Source organism: Cuculus canorus, chromosome 28, assembly GCF_017976375.1.
Source record: "Cuculus canorus isolate bCucCan1 chromosome 28, bCucCan1.pri, whole genome shotgun sequence".
NCBI classification, from domain to species: domain Eukaryota; kingdom Metazoa; phylum Chordata; class Aves; order Cuculiformes; family Cuculidae; genus Cuculus; species Cuculus canorus.
In genome coordinates this window covers 2927043-2948535 of record NC_071428.1, presented here as the reverse complement: position 1 = coordinate 2948535, position 21493 = coordinate 2927043, and the positions used below count along the sequence as shown (strand labels likewise).

Here is a 21493-nt window from a genome sequence, read left to right as displayed (position 1 = left end):
TGAGCGTGTGGCACAGCTGCTGTCCCCATCCCCATCCCTGTCACGGCGCTGGGAGATGGGAGAGGAGGGCAGGATGAGGCCCTGGCTGGATGCTGAGGATGAGGCATCGCTGTTGTCCCTGTCACAGCGCTGTCACCGCCTCGAGCCACGCGTCACCCGCGCGAGGCAATGGCATGGAAAACAGGCGCAAGCACCGCAGCTCAGGACCAACTGCGACGACCCCGCGCGCCCTGCGGGGGGGAAACTGAGGCACGAAGGGGGCTGAGCTCAGCCCTACCCGGCAGCACTGTGTCCCACCGATGGATCCCACCAGGGATTAGGGATGCAGCCCCGAAGGGTCCCATCCTGCTGCCTCGCCGGGGGGCTGTGGCGGTGCTGAGATGCGATCGGTCCTGGCACGTCCCCGCGCTCCCCCTGGCACCGGCGCCTATTTTAGGCTTTCACTGAAACCCAGCTAGGTCGCGGGTGGGTGCTGGGGACCCTCATCCTGCCTGGTCCTGGGGACCCCAAGGACCTCAACCTGTCCCCAGGGATCCCAAGGATCCCATCCTGACCGCAGGGAGCCCATCCTGACATGCCACGGACCCCAAAGATCCCATCCTGACTCCATGGATCCCATCCTCAGGCCACGGACCCCATCCTGACCCCAGAGCCCCCAAGGATCCCATCCTGACCTCAGCATCCCTCGGAGCCCAGGGACCTCATCGGGATGCCAGGGACCCCAAGGATCCCATCCTGACCCCACGGAGCCCATCTGGGCTCCAAGGAGACGAGGGAGCCCACCCTGACCTCGTGGACCCAAAGATCCCACCCTGACCCCAGGGGTCCCATCCTGACCCCAGGAACCCCAAGGATCCCATCCTGACCCCAGAGATGGGAAGCAGGGCTGGGATAAAGAGGGATCTTCGCTTCGGCGATGCCCCCAACCATCTCGCACAGCATCCCTCGCTCCCTGCCAGCCGGAGCAGGATGGGACCCAGGCAGCAGGCGCCCACCCAGCTGGTAACGGGGTATTTGCTAGCGAGGATCTCGGGTGCCATCAACAATTTCTGAGCCTCTTTTGCCACGCTCACCCCGGCACGACAGCGCTGGCCGGGAACGGGCCGAGCCGCGCGCTCCGAAAGGCGCTTGGCAGGAGAAGCCGCTTCCGCTCCTTGTTCGAAGTCACTCAATGCCCTCTTCTATTTTCTTCTCTTTTTCCACTTGGCTTTTTAACGCTAACGGGGATGGGTGCTGAGCGCCAAAGCCGGAGCAGCTCCAGGGAGGGCTCTGGGATGGGGATACTGGGGATACTGGTGTGGGGATGCTGGGGGCACTGGTGTGGGGATGCTGGGGATACTGGTGTGGGGATGCTGGGGGCACTGGTGTGGGGACGCTGGGGGCACTGGTGTGGGGACGCTGGGGATACTGGTGTGGGGACACTGGGGCACTGGTGTGGGGATGCTGGGGGTACTGGTGTGGGGACGCTGGGGCACTGGTGTGGGGATGCTGGGGGTACTGGTGTGGGGATGCTGCGGGCATTGGTGTGGGGATGCTGGGGGCACTGGTGTGGGGATGCTGGGGGCACTGGTGTGGGGATGCTGGGGGTACTGGTGTGGGGATGCTGCGGGCATTGGTGTGGGGATGCTGGGGATACTGGTGTGGGGACGCTGGGGCACTGGTGTGGGGACGCTGGGGCACTGGTGTGGGGATGCTGGGGGCACTGGTGTGGGGACGCTGGGGATACTGGTGTGGGGACGCTGGGGGCACTGGTGTGGGGACGCTGGGGATACTGGTGTGGGGATGCTGAGGGCATTGGTGTGGGGATGCTGGGGGCACTGGTGTGGGGATGCTGGGGGTACTGGTGTGGGGACGCTGGGGCACTGGTGTGGGGACGCTGGGGGCACTGGTGTGAGGATAGTGTAGGTACCAGTTTCGGGGTGCCGGGGTTACTGGTGTGTGGATGCTGAGGACACTGGCACAGGGATGCTGGGGGCACCAATGTGATGATGCTGGAGGCACCAGTTTGGGGATGCTGGGGATACTGGTGTGGGGATGCTGGGGGCATTGGTGTGGGGACGCTGGGGCACTGGTGTGGGGATGCTGGGGCACTGGTGTGAGGATGCTGGGGGTACTGGTGTGGGGACGCTGGGGCACTGGTGTGGGGACGCTGGGGGCACTGGTGTGAGGATAGTGTAGGTACCAGTTTCGGGGGGCCGGGGTTACTGGTGTGTGGACGCTGAGGACACTGGCACAGGGATGCTGGGGGCACCAATGTGATGATGCTGGAGGCACCAGTTTGGGGATGCTGGGGATACTGGTGTGGGGATGCTGGGGGCATTGGTGTGGGGACGCTGGGGCACTGGTGTGGGGATGCTGGGGGTACTGGTGTGGGGACGCTGGGGCACTGGTGTGGGGACGCTGGGGGCACTGGTGTGAGGATAGTGTAGGTACCAGTTTCGGGGGGCCGGGGTTACTGGTGTGTGGATGCTGAGGACACTGGCACAGGGATGCTGGGGGCACCAATGTGATGATGCTGGAGGCACCAGTTTGGGGATGCTGGGGATACTGGTGTGGGGATGCTGAGGGTACTGGTGTGGGGATGCTGAGGGTACTGGTGTGGGGATGCTGGGGGCACTGGTGTGGGGATGCTGGCAGCCAGGGTCCCATCCCAGTGCTGGTAGCGCCGTTTGGGGGTCAAAGCTCTTCCCCTCCGAGCTCCGTTATCAGCTCCCAGCGCATCTTCGTTAAAAAGGCATCGACCCCATTTGACCAAAATCTCTATCCTATAATCCTGCTCTGATTGACATTAATTGAATATTACTAGCCTTTAATTCCTCGTTAATTGAATCCTGCAGCCGCTGCTCTGTGATGCACGGGGAGCTGACAGCATCCCCGCCGCGCCAGCATCCTCAGCAGCCACTTGTCCCCATCCTCATCCTGGATGTGCCAGCATCCCAGGTGACCAGCTGTCCCCATTCCTGTCCCCATCCCAGCCACGCCAGTACCCTTGGCATCCTCGGCAGCCCGTTCTCCCTACCGCTGTCCCCATCCCAAGTGTGCCAGCATCCTTAGCGGACAGTTGTCCCATCCCTGTCCCCATCCCCACTGTGCCAGCACCCTCAGTAGATGGTTGTCCCCGTCCCTGTCCCCATCCAAAGTGTGCCAGCATCCTTGGTGCCTGGTTGTCCCCATCCCTGTCCCCATCCAAAGCGCGCCAGCACCCTTGGTGGCTGGTTGTCCCCATCCCCACCATGCCAGCACCCTCAGCAACGGTTGTCCCCATCCCTCCTGCACCAGCATCCTTGATGCCCAGTTGTCCCCATCCCTGTCCCCATCCAAAGCGTGCCAGCATCCTTGGTGCCCAGTTGTCCCCATCCATGTCCCTATTCAAAGCGTGCCAGCATCCTTGGTGCCCAGTTGTCCCCATCCCTGTCCCCATCCCTCCTGCACCAGCATCCTTGATGCCCAGTTGTCCCCATCCCTGTTCTGACTGTGCCAGCATCCTTGGTGGCCGGTTGTCCCCACCGCCATCCCGGCTGCCTCTGGACCCCGTGCCCTGGCTCGTCTCCCGGCGCTGGCGGGTCCTCCCCATCCCGGCAGGAACGGAAAGTATTTCAACACCATCATATGACGCCAGCGCATCGTTGGCGAGCACCCAGCGCCCGGGCTTGGGAGGCACCAGGACGGGGCCACATCCAGCCCGGCCCCCCTCGCCGCCATCTCGAGGGACATCGTTTCCCCGCCTGCTGCTGTGTTTGACCCTGTTAATTCCACACGTGCAGTGGCAGAACCGGGGCTGTTTTAACCCAAACCCTCTCCGAGGGGCAAAACGAGGCATGGGGGGCACAAAAACCAACGCAAACTGCCCCCCATCCCACCAGAGCCTCAGAGCCACACCGTGCCTCAGTTTCCCCCAGGGCTGCGCATCCCTCCCTGTGTGGCTGGGGACACTCGGGCGTCCCCAGTGTTCCCGGGTGCTGGCGGGGGCTGCTCCGTGCCTCCCCCCTCTGCTTCTCGCTCCCGAAGCTGTTGGTAGCGAAGCTCTCCGGGGAAAGGATGCTCCAGTTATTTTCATTTTTTAAAAGGCAAAATTATAAAAACAAATGAGGAGGAGATTGGTTCCCCTCCCCCGGCCCCGCCGTCTTCTCCTGCCCACCCGCTGCCGGCAGCGTTGGGTCCCCACCGCCTCCCTGCACCCCGGAAGAGGTCACCTTGACCGTGCCACGCTGGCACAGCATTGCCCGGAGCACTGGGATGCAGGATGGGTGCTCGTGGGGACCAGGGTTCCCTATCTCTGTGCCACCAGGGTGAGTATCCATGGGGACCATCTCTGTATCACCAGTGTGAGCATCCATGGGGACCAGAGCCCCCCATCTCTGTATCACCAGTGTGAGCATCCATGGGGACCAGAGCCCCCCATCTCTGTATCACCAGTGTGAGCATCCATGGGGACCAGAGTCCCCATCTCTGTGTCACCAGGGTGAGCATCCATGGGGACCAGAGCCCCCCATCTCTGTGTCACCAGGGTGAGCATCCATGGGGACCAGAGCCCCCCATCTCTGTATCACCAGTGTGAGCATCCATGGGGACCAGAGTCCCCGTCTCTGTATCACCAGTGTGAGCATCCATGGGGACCAGAGCCCCCCATCTCTGTGTCACCAGTGTGAGCATCCATGGGGACCAGAGCCCCCCATCTCTGTATCACCAGTGTGAGCATCCATAAGGACCAGTCTCCCCATCTCTGTATCACCAGGGTGAGCATCCATGGGGACCATCTCTGTATCACCAGTGTGAGCATCCATGGGGACCAGAGCCCCCCATCTCTGTATCACCAGTGTGAGCATCCATGGGGACCAGAGCCCCCCATCTCTGTATCACCAGTGTGAGCATCCACGGGGACCAGAGCCCCCCATCTCCTCTGTGCCACCGCAACACCCTTGGTGACCCCGGCTCTGCGGTCCCTCCGTGTCCCCAGCAAACCGCTGTACCACATCCCTTTGCCGCTGCGATGGCTTCTCTGTAACCTCCCGATTTCTCATTTCCCAGCCCGGCCGCCATCGCTGGTGACACCAATCTCACAACAAATTTAGCAGCTCATTTCCCATCCGATCAAATATTCCACCTCGATTATTCCTTGGGCAGGGAGACGGGCGCTGCTGTGCCGCGCCGGCACCTCCGTGTCGGATCCCATCAGGCTCAGCCTGGCGGGGGGGGGGATGCCTGCGGCGGCAAGGAAAGTCCCTGCTACCCGGGTACCACTGCCGGGGCAGCATCCTCAGGTTGCCATGGTTACCAGAAGATGCTGGTCATCCTCGCGAGGAAACTGAGGCACGGGGAAGGGAGAGATTGAAGGGGTCCATCAGCTCAGTGGATAACCCTGTCCCCAGGTTGCTTTTATGACAACGGGTCCACGCGTGGATGCACAGAGAGATACGGGCGTGCGTGTGCAGGCACACGTCCATGGAATCATGGAATGGGAGGGGACCTCAAAGCCCATCCAGTCCCACCCCTGCCATGGGCAGGGACACCTCCCACTGGCTCAGGGGCTCCAGGAACCATCCAACCTGGCCTGGAACCCCTCCAGGGATGGAGCAGCCACCGCTGCTCTGGGCACCCTGGGCCAGGGCCTCCCCACCCTCATCATGAAGAGTTTCTCCCCAAGGTCTCATCTCAATCTCCCCTCTTTCAGCTCAAACCCGTTCCTCCTCATCCTCTCCCTGCACTCCCTGATCCAGAGCCCCTCCACAGCTTTTCTGGAGCCCCTTTCAGCGCTGGAAGCTGCTCTAAGGTCTCCTCGGAGCTTTCTCTTCTCCAGGCTGAACAACCCCAACCCTCTCAGTGTGTCCTCATACAGGAGGTTCTTCAGCCCTCGCATCATCTCCGTGCCCTCCTCTGACCTCGCTCCAACAGCTCCGTATCCTTCCAGTGCTGAGGACTCCAGAACGGGACACAGGGCTCCAGGTTGGGTCTCACCAGAGCAGAGGGGCAGAATCCCCCTCGCTCCCTCCCTGCTTTCCATCCATCTCCTGCCTTTTCCACCCACCCAGGGCACCGGCGCGCGGAGACGAGCGGAGGCTCCGGGCTGTCATTAGAGATGGGTTTAAAACACGCAACACAGGGCCCAGGCAGAACAATTTTCAATTAAAACCTCCCTGGGAAGAGGCATAAATACCGGGGGGAGATGACGTGGTGGAATTGGGTTCTATTTTTCCTTCCCAAGGAGCCTTAAATATTCCCCACCTAATAATAATAATAATAATAATATCAAAAAAAAATGAACTCCCGACTTATGAAACAACATATAAATTCCCCTCGTAATTACATTACTTTCAGCGCTGCAAAGATGCCAATAAAGCAGAGCCCAGCGCCGGGCAGAGAGAGAAAATAGAGATGAAAATAAATGAATTGCTTCAGCGCGTTACGGCAACCGAACCAGGCGGGGGGTGGGGGAAAAAAGGAATGGGTTGGGTTGGAAGGGACCTCCAAGCCCAGCCAGATCCAATCCCAGGGGGCTCCAAACCCCATCCAACGTGGCCTGGAACCCCTCCAGGGATGGAGCAGCCACCACTGCTCTGGGCACCCTGGGCCAGGGTCTCCCCACCCTCGTCATGAAGAATTTCTCCCTAAATTCTCATCTCAATCTCCCTTCTTTCAGCTCAAAACCCTTCCTCCTCATCCCATCCCTGCACCCCCCCCCCCCTCCCCGATCCAGAGCCCCTCCCCAGCTTTCCTGGAGCCCCTTTCCATACTGGGGGGTCCTCAAGGTCTTTGAAGGTCCAGGTTAGGCTCAGCCCCCCCCCAAGGTGTCACCCAAGGGGTCCCTGGCTCGGGGGTCCCATCAGGAACCCCTGTACCCCCCCATCCCACTCTTGCTCACAGCTCCTGCCCCCCGAGTGCAGGCAGAGGCTGGAGGGGGGGCTCGGGGGTCTTTGTCTGCCCCCCACTCGCCCCGCGCTGGGGAAGGACCCCTCGGCCACCCCAAGTTAGTGGAAAAACTCAGCCCCTTTCTACCCATCACTAATCCTGGTGAAAGGGGGCAGCCAGGCAGAAAGACAAAGGGCTCGGAGGGGGGCTGGGGGGGCACTGGGGAATGTGGGGGGCACAGGGGGGCTGGGGGGCACCGGAGAATGTGGGGGGCACTGGGGAATGTGGGGGGCACAGGGGGGCTGGGGGGGGGCACTGGGGAATGTGGGGAGCACAGGGGGGGTGTGGGGAGCACAGGGGGGGTGTGGGGAGCAGGGAGGGCTGGAGGGGGCTGGGGGGGCACAGGGGAGAGTGGGGACATGGGGGCTGTGGGGGATACGGGGAGTCTGGAGGGGACTATGGGGGGCACAGGGGGCTATAGGGGGACATGGGGGTCTGGAGGGGGCTGTGGGGGGCAAAGGGGAGTGTGGGGAACATGGGGGGCTATGGGGGACATGGGGGTCTGGAGGGGACTATGGGGGGCACGGGGGGCTCTGGGGAGCATAGGGGGTCTGGAGGGGACTATGGGGGGCACAGGGGAGCATGTGCAAAGCAGCTCTGTTCTTGCAACCACGTGTGTGTGTGTTGTGTGTGCACAGCCACATTCATGCATTGGAACACGTGTGTGCGTGTGTGTGTGCATGTGCATGGGTGTGTGTGTGCCTGGGTGTGTGTGCGTGTGCACGCCAGCCACACGCCTGCACAGGAACACGTATGTCTGGAAGAGCCGGGAGCCTGAGCGCAAGCCACACGTGTGCACACGCGTGTGCAGCCGTTTGCACGCCCTGGGTGAGGATCCCTCCATGCCACCCCCAACCAGGCTCCCTCAGCCCCCCCGGGGTTGGGGTCCCCGCGGGCTCCTGGCGCTTTGGTGCACCCTTTGCTCCCAGCAGCGCTCGGGCTGCGCTTTGGGGGGCTGCAGAGGGGCTGTGGGTGCAGAACTGCCTCCAAAGCTCAGCCTTCCTCCTCCTCCTCCTCCTCCTCCTCCTCCCCCAGTGCCCTTTGCTCCGCTGCCAGACAAAGGCCTGGGCTGCAGATGTGCGCGATGCTGCAGATGTTGCTCCCGCTCGGGTTTCCCAGGGTCAGACCCCCCCCTCCCAGCACCTCCCGCTCAGCAGCCCCCACCCAGGGCGTTGCCCCCCACCCAGTGCTCCTGCACCCTGAGCATCCCACCCCATCCAACATCCCCGGAGACCCCCCCAGCATCTCCCATTGGGGGCCAAAGCTCCCCAGGACAGAGCCTCCCAACCCCCCCCCCCCAAGTCCTGGGGGCACCCAGGTGTCTAGGCATCCCCCCACAAGTGATCCTGCACCCCCAGCATTCCCCCTACACCCATTTGTCCTGTACCCTGAGCATCCCACCCCATCCAACATCTCCAGGGACCCCCCCAGCATCTCCCATTGGGGTCCAAAGCCCCCCCCAGGACAGAGCCCTGGACACCCAGCCTGACCCCCCCCCCAAGTCCTGGGGGCACCCAGGTGTCCAGGCATCCCCCCACAAGTGGTGCTGCACCCCCAGCATCCCCCCTGCACCCACTGGTCCTGCATCCTCAGCATCCCACCCCACCCAACATCCCCAGAGACCCCCCCAGCATCTCCCAGGGGGTTCAGACACCCCCCCCCCAGACCTTGGCTTAACCCCCCCAAGTCCTGGGACACCCCAGGCACCCAGATACCCTCTCCCCGCACCCTGGAAGGCACTGGCAGAACCCCCCCCCCCCCTTGTTATTTTGGAGCCTCTCCCCTTGTTATTTCCTCTTCATTTCTGGGGCCGCCGGAATGATGGAGCAGCGCTGTTTATTGGCTTGAGTTTAATTAATTTGTGTAATATCCCTGTTAGGAACAATGTCTAATTAAGACTTTTGTGTGTGTGTGTGCGGGGAGGGGGAGGGGAGCTCTTCTTTGGGAAAAGGGGGGAATAAAAATCCCTAATTATTAATGAAGGGGGGGGGAAACATATTTAAACAGCGCTGGCATCGTTCCACCGAGCTGCTGGTGAGCGCTCTCGTTACAGATGTCTTAATGAGACATCTCTTAATAATGGGATTATCATTCACATTGAATCGGGACAAGCAGCTGGGAGAGCGCCGATGGAAAGGGATGAGTCAGAGGACGAGCCCTGGCCTCGTTACTTAGTTAGTTAGTCGAGATCTCAGCCTCGTTAGTTTGGGTCTCGTTAGGGATGGGGAGCATGGATGGGACCTAGGGTGCACGTCCCACTCTGTGCCTCAGTTTCCCCATGCATGGCTTGGATCCTGACTGGGAAAGGTGGTGCCTTGAGCATCACTAACGAGATGAGGTTTAATTCAAGCCCTGGTTTTGTTAGTTAAGGTCTCAGCCTCGTTAGTTGAGGTCTTGTTAAGGATGAGTGTCCCACTCTGTGCCTCAGTTTCCCCATGCATGGCTTGGATCCTGACTGGGAAAGGTGGTGCCATGAGCATCACTAACGAGATGAGGTTTAATTCAAGCCCTGGTTTTGTTAGTTAAGGTCTCAGCCTCGTTAGTCCAGATCTCAGCCTCGTTAGTTGAGGTCTTGTTAAGGATGAGTGTCCCACTCTGTGCCTCAGTTTCCCCCGTGGATGGTTTGGATCCTGACTGGGAAAGTCGGCGTCGCAAACATCGCTAACGAGATGAGGTTTAATTCGGAGCTCGTTCTGATTGAGCCCGGCTTCATTAGTGGAGGTCTCAGCCTCATTAGTCGAAACCTCAGCCTTGTTAGTCAAGGTCTCGTTAGGGATGGCGAACATGGGTGGAATTGGGGTGCGTGCCCCACTCTGTGCCTCAGTTTCCCCACGATTGGCTTGGATCCTGACTGGGAAAGGCATCGCTAATGAGATGGGGTTAAATTTGGATCGTGAGCATCACTAACGCATTGAGGTTTAATCCGGAGCTCGCTGGGATGGAATCCTGGCTTTGTCGGTCGGGGGTCTCCTTAGAGATGGGGACTGTGGGTGGGATAGAGGGTGTGCGAATCCATTCCGTGCCTCAGTTTCCCCACTCGTGACTTGGCTCCCGACTGGGAAAGGCATCACCACGAGCATCGCTAACGAGATGAGGTTAAACTCGGAGCTCATTCCGATCCCTGGCAAAGGGGGGGGGGTGTGTAAAATAATGAATTCAGGAGGAAATGGGTTGAAAGGAAGGGCAAAACCCAACAGGGCTGAGGCACAGCGTGGTGTCCCCCCACCCGCCGGACCCCAAATACTGGGGGGACCCCAAGTTGTGCCCTGGGCTGGGCGCTCCCTTCCCGCCGGGGACAATAAAAGCAGGAATTTTGGCTCCTTCTCCCCAGTGGGCAGTGGGGTCATCGCCCAACGCGGCGGGAGGGGGGTCCTGTCCCCCCGGGGGGACCCTGGGTTTGGGGGGACCCTGGGTTTGGGGGAGTCCCATCCAACCCAGGTGACCCTGGATTTGAGGGGGACCCTGGATTTGGGGGGACTTTGGATTTGAGGAGACCCTGGATTTTGTGGGACTCTGGATTTGAGGAGACCCTGCATTTGAGGGGACTTTGGATTTGAGGAGACCCAGGATTTTGGGGGACTCTGGATTTGGGGGACTCTGGATTTGAGGAGACCCTGGATTTGAGGAGACCCTGGATTTGGGGGGACCTTGGATTTGGGGGGACCTTGGATTCGAGGAGACCTTGGATTTGAGGAGACCCTGCATTTGGGGGGACTTTGGATTTGAGGAGACTCTGGATTTTGGGGGACTCTGGATTTGGGGGACCCTGGATTTGAGGAGACCCTGGATTTGGGGGCACTTTGGATTTGAGGAGACCCTGGATTTTGGGGGACTCTGGATTTGGGGGACTCTGGATTTGAGGAGACCCTGCATTTGGGGGGACCCTGTCCTGGGGGGCCCCTCGCTGCCTCCCCCCGGGCTCAGCACACGGTGCTGGGGAGGAGCCGGAGGAGCAGCCCCGGCCCCGCTCTGCGGTCGCAGCGCAGCAATGATCCCACAAGCCTGGAATTTGAGGAATTTCCTGCCAAGGCTCTCTGGAAGAAGAGGGAGAGAAAGAAAAACCCGAACTTAACCCTCAGCTCCCCGCAGCGGGCAGAGAGCTGGAACCCCTGGGAAGGGACTGGGATCCAAGGGAAGGGACTGGGATCCACGGGAAGGGGACTGGGATCCAAGAGAAGGGACTGGGATCCAAGGGAAGGGACTGAGACCCCAGGGAAGGGGACTGGGATCCAAGGGAAGGGACTGGGATCCAAGGGAAGGGACTGAGACCCCAGGGAAGGGGACTGGGATCCAAGGGAAGGGACTGGGATCCAAGGGAAGGGACTGAGATCCCAAGGAGGGGACTGGGATCCAAGGGAAGGGGACTGGGATCCAAGGGAAGGGACTGGGATCCAAGGGAAGGGGACTGGGATCCAAGGGAAGGGACTGGGATCCAAGGGAAGGGGACTGGGATCCAAGGGAAGGGACTGGGATCCCAGGGAAGGGGACTGGGATCCAAGGGAAGGGGACTGGGATCCAAGGGAAGGGACTGGGATCCCAGGGAAGGGACTGGGATCCAAGGGAAGGGGACTGGGATCCAAGGGAAGGGGACTGGGATCCCAGGGAAGGGACTGGGATCCAAGGGAAGGGACTGGGATCCAAGGGAAGGGGACTGGTGGGGTTGGTGGGGGCATTTTAGGAGGTTGGAGATTGAGGTTTGGGGGTCGCTTCTTGCTCCTCCCCACTGGTTTTTGGGCACCCGCTGCTGTGTTTAAAGCTGAAGGGAGGTTTGGGGCCCTGAACCCGAGTTGCCTGGAGAAAACAAAGTGCTTCGTGCCTCAGTTTCCCCACTGCTGCTCTCCTGCCTCCATCCTGGCTTCCTTTCTCCAGCCTTCAGCCAAACAGCAGCCAGCCCATCACCCCGGGTCCTCCAACCCATCACAATCCCCCCGAGATGCCTTCACCCAAACACAGCACTCAGCCCATCACCCCATGTCCTCCATCTCACCAGGAACCCCATGGAGATGCCTTCACCCAAACACAGCACCCAGTCCATCACCCCATGTCCTCCATCTCACCAGGAACCCCATAGAGATGCCTTCACTCTAATCACCCCATGTCCTCCATCTCACCAGGAACCCCACGGAGATGCCTTCACCCTAACAGCACTCAGCCCATCACCCCATGTCCTCCATCTCACCAGGAACCCCATGGAGATGCCTTCACCATAACAGCACTCAGCCCATCACCCAGCACCCACCATCACCCCACGTCCTCCACCTCACCAGGAACCCCCCGGAGATGCCTTCACCCAAACACAGCCCCCAGCCCATCGCCCTGCATCCCACCAGGAACCCCCCTGAGATGCCTCCAGCACCCCACCAGCCTGGCCAGGGGGGTGCTCAGCACCTCCAGCCCTCCCTGGAGGCACGGGATGGAGCTTCCTGGGATGGGAAATCCCCTCTCGACTGTCGAAAGTCATTATTTTACATCAAATCCCCTCCGAACGTTGGGGGTTTTTGACCGTATCAGAAAGGGAAGGGGGAAGCAGGAGAGGAGGCGGCTGTGACCCCCCCAGTCCTGCTCTGCCCGGGGCGGCGGTGGGACCCGGGCACCCTCGCACACCCACGTGCACACCCACGTGCACACAGGCTCCCTCGCACACCAATGTGCATATGCACTCTCCCTTGCACACCTACATGCTCCCTTGTACACCCACATGCATGCACGCTCCCTTGCACACCTCCATATATGCACTCTCCCTTGCACACCCACACGCTCCCTTGCACACCTCCATACATGCACTCTCCCTTGCACACCCACACGCTCCCTTGCACACCTCCATACATGCACGCTCCCTTGCACACCCACATGCTCCCTTGCACACCCACACACAGGTACTCTCCCTGGCACCGCACATACTCCCCTGTGCTCCCTTGCACACTCACGTGCTCCCTCTCACCCCCACGCGCACGCACCCTCTCTCAAACACCCATGTACACACCCTCCCCTCCCCAAACTCCTTTGCACACTCACGTGCTCCCACCCCCCCCATGCCCATGCACGCTCCCTCGCACACCCACGCTCCCTTGCACGCCCGCACACACACTTTCCCGGCTCCTTTTCTCTCCCGTTCCTATGGCAACCCCTCCAAGGCACACAACCGCTCTCCGATTGGAAATAAAAAGTTGTTTTTCCTCCCCTCCTCCTTTACTCCACTCTTTCGCTTCTCCCCCCCCCCCTTATTTTGATTTCCATTTGGATCATAATCCGCCCGTTGCCATGGCAGCACTGGCAGCCCTTTATGTCCCAGGCCTTGCAGAAAAGGCCTTTCTCCCCTTTTTTCCCTTCCCGGCATCTTCCCTGAGTGGGTTTTGCTCTTTAAATCCCTCCTTCGGGCCATCCCCTCGCAGCTCCGACCCCGGCATCGCCAGATCCAGGGCCGGACATCGCCGGCTGTGCCACGCCTGATGCCACGCCAACGGGGCTTTGGCGGCCGGTGGGTGGAAAGGAGCTTCTTTTCCAGCTCTCAGCCCCAGCAGAAGCATCCCAGCCAAGCCCAGGCTGGATCCCAGACCGGAGCTCCATCACTTTTCTGGATACTCTTAACTCTGCCCATTATCGGCCACACTCTGCACTGAGCATCCTCCTCTTTGAGTTGGAACCCAAGGGTTCCTCACTGAGCATCCTCCTCTTTGATCTGGAACGCAGGGGTTCCTCACTGAGCATCCTCCTCTTTGATCTGGAACGCAGGGGTTCCTCACTGAGCATCCTCCTCTTTGATCTGGAACGCAGGGGTTCCTCACTGAGCATCCTCCTCTTTGATCTGGAACCCAGGGGTTCCTCACTGAGCATCCTCCTCTTTGATCTGGAACCCAGGGGTTCCTCACTGAGCATCCTCCTCTTTGGGCTGGAACCCAAGGGTTCCTCACTGAGCATCCTCCTCTTTGGGCTGGAACCCAAGGGTTCCTCACTGAGCATCCTCCTCTTTGATCTGGAACCCAGGGGTTCCTCACTGAGCATCCTCCTCTTTGATCTGGAACCCAGGGGTTCCTCACCTGAGCATCCTCTTCTTTGATCTGGAACCCAGGGGTTCCTCACTGAGCATCCTCCTCTTTGATCTGGAACCCAGGGGTTCCTCACTGAGCATCCTCCTCTTTGATCTGGAACGCAGGGGTTCCTCACTGAGCATCCTCCTCTTTGATCTGGAACCCAGGGGTTCCTCACTGAGCATCCTCCTCTTTGATCTGGAACCCAGGGGTTCCTCACCTGAGCATCCTCCTCTTTGATCTGGAACCCTGGGGTTCCTCACCCAAGCATCCTCCTCTTTGATCTGGAACCCAGGGGTTCCTCACTGAGCATTCTCCTCTTTGATCTGGAACCCAAGGGTTCCTCACCTGAGCATCCTCCTCTTTGATCTGGAACCCAGGGGTTCCTCACTGAGCATCCTCCTCTTTGATCTGGAACCCAAGGGTTCCTTACTGAGCATCCTCCCCTTTGAGTTGGAACCCAGGGGTTCCTCCCCCCAAACTTCACCCCTTTGGGATGGATTCCTCGCCGAGGACCCTCCCCTTGGGGTTGGTACCCAGCGCCACCCGCTCCCCCATCCAGAGGGTGACACGGCGGCCACGCTGCCCCCCCAGAGAAGTGACGCAGGATGGTCTCCCCATCCCATCTTTCCTGCTTGCCGCCTCGCTCCCGCGCCGTGCCCACTCCTGGCTGGGAGCAGGAGGTTATGAAAATGAGCCGCGTGCCCAGGAGACTGTAATTATCTGCTAAGTGTGAAAGCTAGAGTGATTAATTAAGAGATAATAAAAAGAAAAGGAGGCTGGAGAGGGAATAACGGATGCTTTGATGATAAAACCTGAGGTAAGGCAAGCAATTAGGGGAATCTTTATGGAGAGTTAGCTATAATCCCCACGTCGCCCACGCGCCGGGGGGCTGGACGCACGGACAGACGCACGGACAGACGCACAGACAGACGAGGCCAGGCAGGCACCGTGTGCCACGGTCCTTAGGGATGTCCTCACCGGACAGGCGCGCATCCCAGGTAGGATCTAGGCCAGGCGCAGGGCAAGCTCGGGATTAACCCAATCCTGAATTAAAGGCTGGGAATGGAATTAATGCCGCTCTGGAGGGTGGGAGAGAGGTGCCCGACGACCCTGGTGTCACCTTCAGGCGGGTTGGGATGTCACCGTGGATGGACAGACAGACGGACGGTGCCGTGTCCCAGCAGAAGATGCTGCCGGGGGGGCTCGGCGGCTGCGCTGGCTGCCTCCCCACGGGCACAGCAGCGGGCTCCGGCACGGCAGCGGGTGATTCAGCCCTGGCATGGGCTGCCCAGGCAGGTCCCGGCATGGGGCGGCGGCTGCGGCGGCAAAGCCTGTCCCGTCAGTCCCAAAGGCTGCCTTGGCCCCAGCGCCGCAGAGCCAGGGCTGCGTCCCAACCCCTCCTGCATCCCACAGCATCTCCAGGGTGGGGAAAAGGGCTTTGTCCCCTTCCCGTGCCCACCCTGGAGAAGGGAAGCACCAGCAGATCCCCACCAGTGCCCCCGAGCCCCGGTTCCAGTTGCCAAAATGGTTTCTGAAGGGTGGTTGTGGGGCTGAGGCGCTCATCCTGCCCGAACCGCAGCTCCATCCCCTCCACTGAGGGCTTTGGGGATGGGTACGACCGCGGTCACCTGCGCTCCTGCCTGGGGGGGACGGCTGGCACGGGTCCACGTGGCATCGGGGGACAGCGGGGGACGCTGCAAGGCAGAGGTCGGCCACCACCGCAGGCACCGCGACGCCAAAGCGGAGCCAGAGCCGGATCAGCATCCCCAGAAGGGCAGCGCTGGGCCAAGGGCACCACGTGCTTGTGGGGATGGTGGGGGTCAACCCAGGGAAGAGCCCAAGGGAAGCCCAGGGGCCACCAGCATCACCCAGGGACCACCAGGATCACCCAGTGGCCACCAGCATCACCGCCAGCCTCCCCCAGCTCTGGCACAGCCCCAGGGATGGCTGTGAGGGTCTCTCTTCTCAACGACCACCTCTCAGCCCTGGAGCATCTCTTGGAGCTTTTGCCACCCTGCAGCAGCCGACGGTCACCTTACAAACCCCATCCCACCAACGCAGCTCCGGCGGCACACGGGGAGCTGAGCCGATGCTGCTGTGCCAGAGGGAGGAGGGGCAGGTGCCCATCACCATCCCCGTCATCTCCCTGGTGGTGCTGGAACCACCGGGACCTTCCTTCACCTCCTTCCGCGTTGGGGAGCCACTGAGGGCATCAACAGCTCAGATCGGGGCCAACCAGGGTGGGCTCGTGCCCCTGCACCATCTCTCCTGCCCTGGAAATGTGGGGCTGAGGGGCCACATCCCATCATCCAAGCTCCAACCATGCCCCATCAAGCCCCCATCCATGCTCCATCCAAAGCCCCATCCATGCTCCATCCAAAGCCCTATCCATGCTCCATCCAAAGCCTCATCCAAAACCATCCATGCCCCATCCAAAGCCGCATCCAAAGCCCCATCCGTGCCCCATCCAAACACCATCAAAGCCCCATCCAAAGCCCCATCCATAGCCCCATCCATAGCCCCATCCAAAGCCCCATCCAAAGCCACATCCAAAGCCCCATCCATAGCCTCATCCATAGCCTCATCCATAGCCTCATCCAAAGCCCCATCCAAAGCACCATCCAAAGCCCCATCCAAGCCCCATCCAAAGCACCATCCAAAGCCCCATCCAAACACCATCAAAGCCCCATCCAAGCACCATCCAAAGCCCCATCCATGCCCCATCCATAGCCCCATCCATGCCCCATCCATAGCCCCATCCATAGCCCCATCCAAAGCCCCATCCATGCCCCATCCATAGCCCCATCCATAGCCCCATCCATAGCCCCATCCATAGCCCCATCCAAGCCCCATCCATAGCCCCATCCATGCCCCATCCAAACACCATCAAAGCCCCATCCAAAGCCCCATCAAATCTCCATCCATGCCCCACCCAAGCCCCATCTGAACACCATCGAAGCCCCATCCAAGCTCCATCCATCCACCCCATCCAAGCTCTCCAGAGGGGCCTGGGAACTTTTTGGTCGCCAGCAAAGAGCCCAACCTGACCTCAAACCACCCTTTGCCACCCCGACTCCTTCGGCGGCGCCGTCCACAGGGGGAGAGGGGCTGAGCCGGGACGTGCGGCGAGCGCGCCGGGTCTCAGAGCCACCCACTGCGGTGGCCCACGAGCCACGCGGGGCTGGCAGGAGCCTCTCTCTCTCAGCCTCCACCTCTGAGCTGCTTCAATTGTGCTCCTTTTGAGAAGGAAAGGGGAGGGAGGACTCAAAAAAAAAAAACAACCCCAACCACAGCCAGAAAGAGGAGAAGAATCGCCCAGAAAATGAATAAATATTTCAATTTGAGGCGCAATCACGGCGAGTGATTGAAACGGGGCGAAGAATAATGGGTTTCATTTAGATAAGATACAGAAAATTATTTAGTGAGAAATGAAGAGTGATGAAACCCATTCAACATCCCTGTGTGCCACGACATGAATGGCACCGACCCCCCTCCCTCGGGGCTCGCACGCGGCCCTGGCTGCAAGGAAAGGGGAGGGGGCACCCCAAATGTTGCCCCCTCCCCAAAGCGATGCGACCCCTTTGTCTGTCCCCCCCCCCCCCCAAAGCAATGGGACCCCCAGTTTAGAGCGAGGTTCTTCTCCGAGGCGAAGCAAAACTTGGATGGTGGGAAATGGAAGGATAAGGGCGGGGGGGGGTCAGCGCATCCCTCACCAAGGGATGTGACCCCCCCCCCCCCAATTCCCACCATGCTGGATCTCCAGATCCTTTTCCCTCGATGCCGGCGCTGGGCCCCCCTCTCGCCAACGAGATCCACATGGCACCAGGAGGGAAAGCGGGTGCTTTTGTTCCTGGGAGGGCAGCAAAGCCCCCCGGGCGCGGGGGAGCCTGGGATCTGCCCCCCCCCCCCAACACCCCCCCAGGCCCCCTAAGAGGCTTTGCACGCTCCTTTGAAACCCCGGGTCGACTCAATTTTTTCCCCTCCTCTTGGCATCTTAGCAACGCCGCCCCCTTAATTAAAAATTAGATTGGATTTTGCAGCAGGGAAGGAGCCGGAGGCCGTGCAGGGGCTGCTGCGGCGCAGGGCAATGCCCGCCATGAGCCAGCTGAGACCTGGCGAGCTCGCCGCACGCATGGCACGCTCCCCTCCAGCTTCGGGGCGGCCCTGGGGGGGGCAGCAGGGTTGTGTCCCCCCCTCTGCCCCTGCTCTAGGTGACCTTGGCTGAGCAACTCCCAGTGCCTCAGTTTCCCCAAGCCTTTGGGGGTCAAACAGAGGCTTGGGAAGAGGAGGGGGAGGGGTCACAATGAAATAGGGGGTGGGGGGAGAGGTCGTGCCACGCTGCCCTCAGACCCTCTCAAGGGTTGGGAGATGGGGGTCCTGGCTGCCCCCAGTCTTGCAGAGGTGCCCCCTCTGCTCCCTATGGATGGACGGACAGACGGCAGCCCCCATTTGCGCCCCCCCAACATCACCATGTCCAGGCTGGGCCCCCTCCATCACCCTCAGCCCCGTGTCCCCCCCTCCTCCACCCCCAACCCCCAACCGGGATCCCCTCCCCAACTTCCTGACACCCCCAACTCCCCATATCCAACCCCCCCCCCGCTTCCCACCCCGTATCCCGACTCCTCTGGCCCCCCCACGACTGGGAGCCCCACGGGACCAGAATGGGGGGGGGCTCAGCACTCAGATTTGGGGGGTGGGGGGGTCCAGCACCCTGATTTAATGGGGGGAACCCAACCCAAGACCTCGGTCCCAGATCAGAGCATCCGACCGGGTCCGAGCTGGGAGAACAGATGCAATCCTGGGGCGCGGGTGGAATTGGTCCTGGTTCCATCAGGACCCCCATCTCCACCAGGACCCCCGGCAAACGGAGGGGGGGTGTCACTGGCACAGGATCTGGGATCCAAACCTGGTTCTCCAGGATCCGAACCCAGTCCTTCGGGATCCCAGCAACCCCGGGGGGGGGGGGAAAGGGGGTCCCCAACGACACCAGTGTGTGTCCCCCCCCCGGGACCGAAACCGCTCTCATCGCCACCGGGAAAGGGTGGGCAGGATGGAACCCGCTCTCATTCCACCGGGACCGGGCGGGACCGGGCTGGAGCGCTGCCCGCGGAGTTGGGATTGGCACTCGCGGAGGCTCCGCGCTGCTGCTGCCGCCGTTACCACCCGGTTCCCGGTATCCGATGCCCCGGTTCCCGGTATCCGATGCCCCGGTTCCCCGTGCCCGGTCCCCGATGCTCCGTACTCGATGCTCAGTGTCAGTATCCGCTGCCCCGGTACCCGGTACCCAATGCCCGGTGCCGGTACCCGATCCCCTGTACCAGGTCCCCGATGCCCGGTCCCGGTCCCCAATGTTCCGTACCCGATGCCCGGGACCTGCTGTCCATCCCCGATGTCCCGTACCCGGCACCCGGTGTCGGTACCCGATGCCCGGTGTCAGTCCTCCATCCCCCCGTGCCCGGTCCCCGGTGCCGGTACCGGTCCTCGGTGCTCTCTGCCGGTCCCTGATCCCCCGTGCCCGGTTCCGCGAGGACCGGGACCTGATGCCCGGTGGCGGATGCTCAGTACCCGCTTCTCGGTGCCGGTACCGGGTTCGCGGTTCCCGATCCCCGGTGCCGGTACTCGATCCCCCGTGCCCGGTCCCCGGTGCCTGTACTCGAAGTCCCGTTCCTGGGACGTGATTCCCGGTCCCCGACCCCCCCGGTGCCGGTACTCGATCCCCCATGCCCGATCCCCCGATCCCGGTCCCTAATGCCCGGTGCCGGTACTCGATGCCCCGTTCCCGAGACGTGATGCCCGGTACCCCAACCCCCGATTCCCGGTACTCGGTGCCCGATGATCGGTTCCCAGGACATGATGCCCGGTTCCCGGTGCCCATTCGCAATACCCCGTTCCCGGGACACGATGCTCGACTCCCCCGGTTCCCGGTGCCCCGTTCCCGGGACGTGATGCCCAGTCTCCGATCCCCCGATGAACGGTGCCGGTACTCGATGCCCCTTTCCCAGGACACGCTGCCCGGTGCCCCCGGTTCCCGGTGCCCCATTCCCGGGACGTGATGCCCGGTCCCCGGTGCTCAGTCCCCGATGCTCGGTGCCGGTACCCGATGCCCCATTCCCAGAATACGCTGCCCGGTGCCTCCGGTGCCGGTACCCAATGCCCGCTCCTCGATGCTCGATTCCCGGTGCTGGTACTCGATATCCCGTTCCCGGGACGTGATGCCCGGTACGCGGTGCTCGGTCCCTGATGCCCCGTTCCCGGGACACGATGCTCGATCCCCCCGAGTTCCCTGTCCCGGTCCCCGATGCTCCGTTCCCGGTATCGGTCCCCGATGGCCGGTTCCCGGTACCGGTCCCATGCCCCGTTCCCGGGACACGATGCTCGATGGCCCCCAGTTCCCGGTGCTCGGTCACCGATGCCCGGTTCCCAGTACCGGTCCCCGATGCTCGATCCCCCCCAGATCCCGGTACCGATCCGCGATGCTCCGTTCCCGGTCCCGGTGCCCGATGCCCCGTTCCCGGGACACGATGCTCGATCCCCCCCAGTTCCCGGTCCCCAATGCCCCGTTTCCCGGGACACGATGCTCGATCCCCCCCAGTTCCCGGTCCCCAATGCCCCGTTTCCCGGGACACGATGCTCGATCCCCCCCAGTTCCCGGTCCCCAATGCCCCGTTTCCCGGGACACGATGCTCGATCCTCCCCAGTTCCCGGTACCGGATGCTCCGTTCCCGGTCCCGGTGCCGGTGCCCGATGCTCCGGTACCGGTCCCATGTCCCGTTCCCGGGACACGATGCTCGATCCCCCCGAGTTCCCGGTGCCGGTGCCCGATGCTCCGTTCCCGGTCCCGGTGCCCGATGCCCGGTTCCCGGGACACGATGCCCGATCCCCCCCGGTCCCCGTTCCCCGGACACACTGCCGGTTCCCACCTTGCCCGCGGGTCTCGGCGAGAGTCACAAGGCAGAGGAGGAGGATCCGCATGCTCCCGTCCCGGCCGCTCTCCGGGGGTGGGGGGGTGCCCGTTCCCCCTCTCCGCCGCCCCCTTCGGCCCCGTTCGGCCCCGTTAAACCATGGCCCGGCCGGGCGGGGGCCGGCGAAGGGGCGGCGGGGTCCGCTGCGCACCGAGCGGAGCCCCGGAGTGAGGAGCGGGCGGGGCGGGGGGGCGGGGATGGGGATGGGGGGCGGGGATGGGGGGCGGGGAGGGGGCGGGGAGGGGGGGAGAGGGGGAGGAGAGGGGGAGGAGGGGGGAGAGGGGGAGGAGGAAAAGCGGGGAGGGGGAAGGGGGGGGCGGTGCGCTGGGGGTTGGGGGGCGTGGGGGGGTTTGGGGTGCACGTGCGTGGGGGGGATCTGTGTGCGTGTGTGTTGGGGGGTGCATGGGGGGAGCGTGTGTGTTGGGGGGTGCACACGTGTGTGTGGGGGTGTACATGTGTGTGTGTGGGTGTATGTGTGTGTTGCGGGGTGTATGTGGGGGGGTGCATTTGTGTTGGGGTGTGCACACGTGTGGGTGTATATGTGTGTGTGAGGGGTGTACATATGTGTGTTGGGGGGTGCATGGGGGGAGCGTG

General features: G+C 61.9%; 1 protein-coding gene across 1 annotated transcript in view; it reads right to left on the bottom strand.

The window, feature by feature from the left end:
* Window positions 1-21077, bottom strand: part of KIRREL1 (kirre like nephrin family adhesion molecule 1) — a 37422-nt gene extending 16345 nt beyond the window's left edge. The window contains exon 1 of the mRNA XM_054051082.1: window positions 20858-21077. Within this exon, the coding sequence (XP_053907057.1) occupies window positions 20858-20909 (52 nt within the window). The 5' untranslated portion in view covers window positions 20910-21077. The remainder of the gene's footprint in view (window positions 1-20857) is intronic.
* Window positions 21078-21493: the final 416 nt, after the last annotated feature.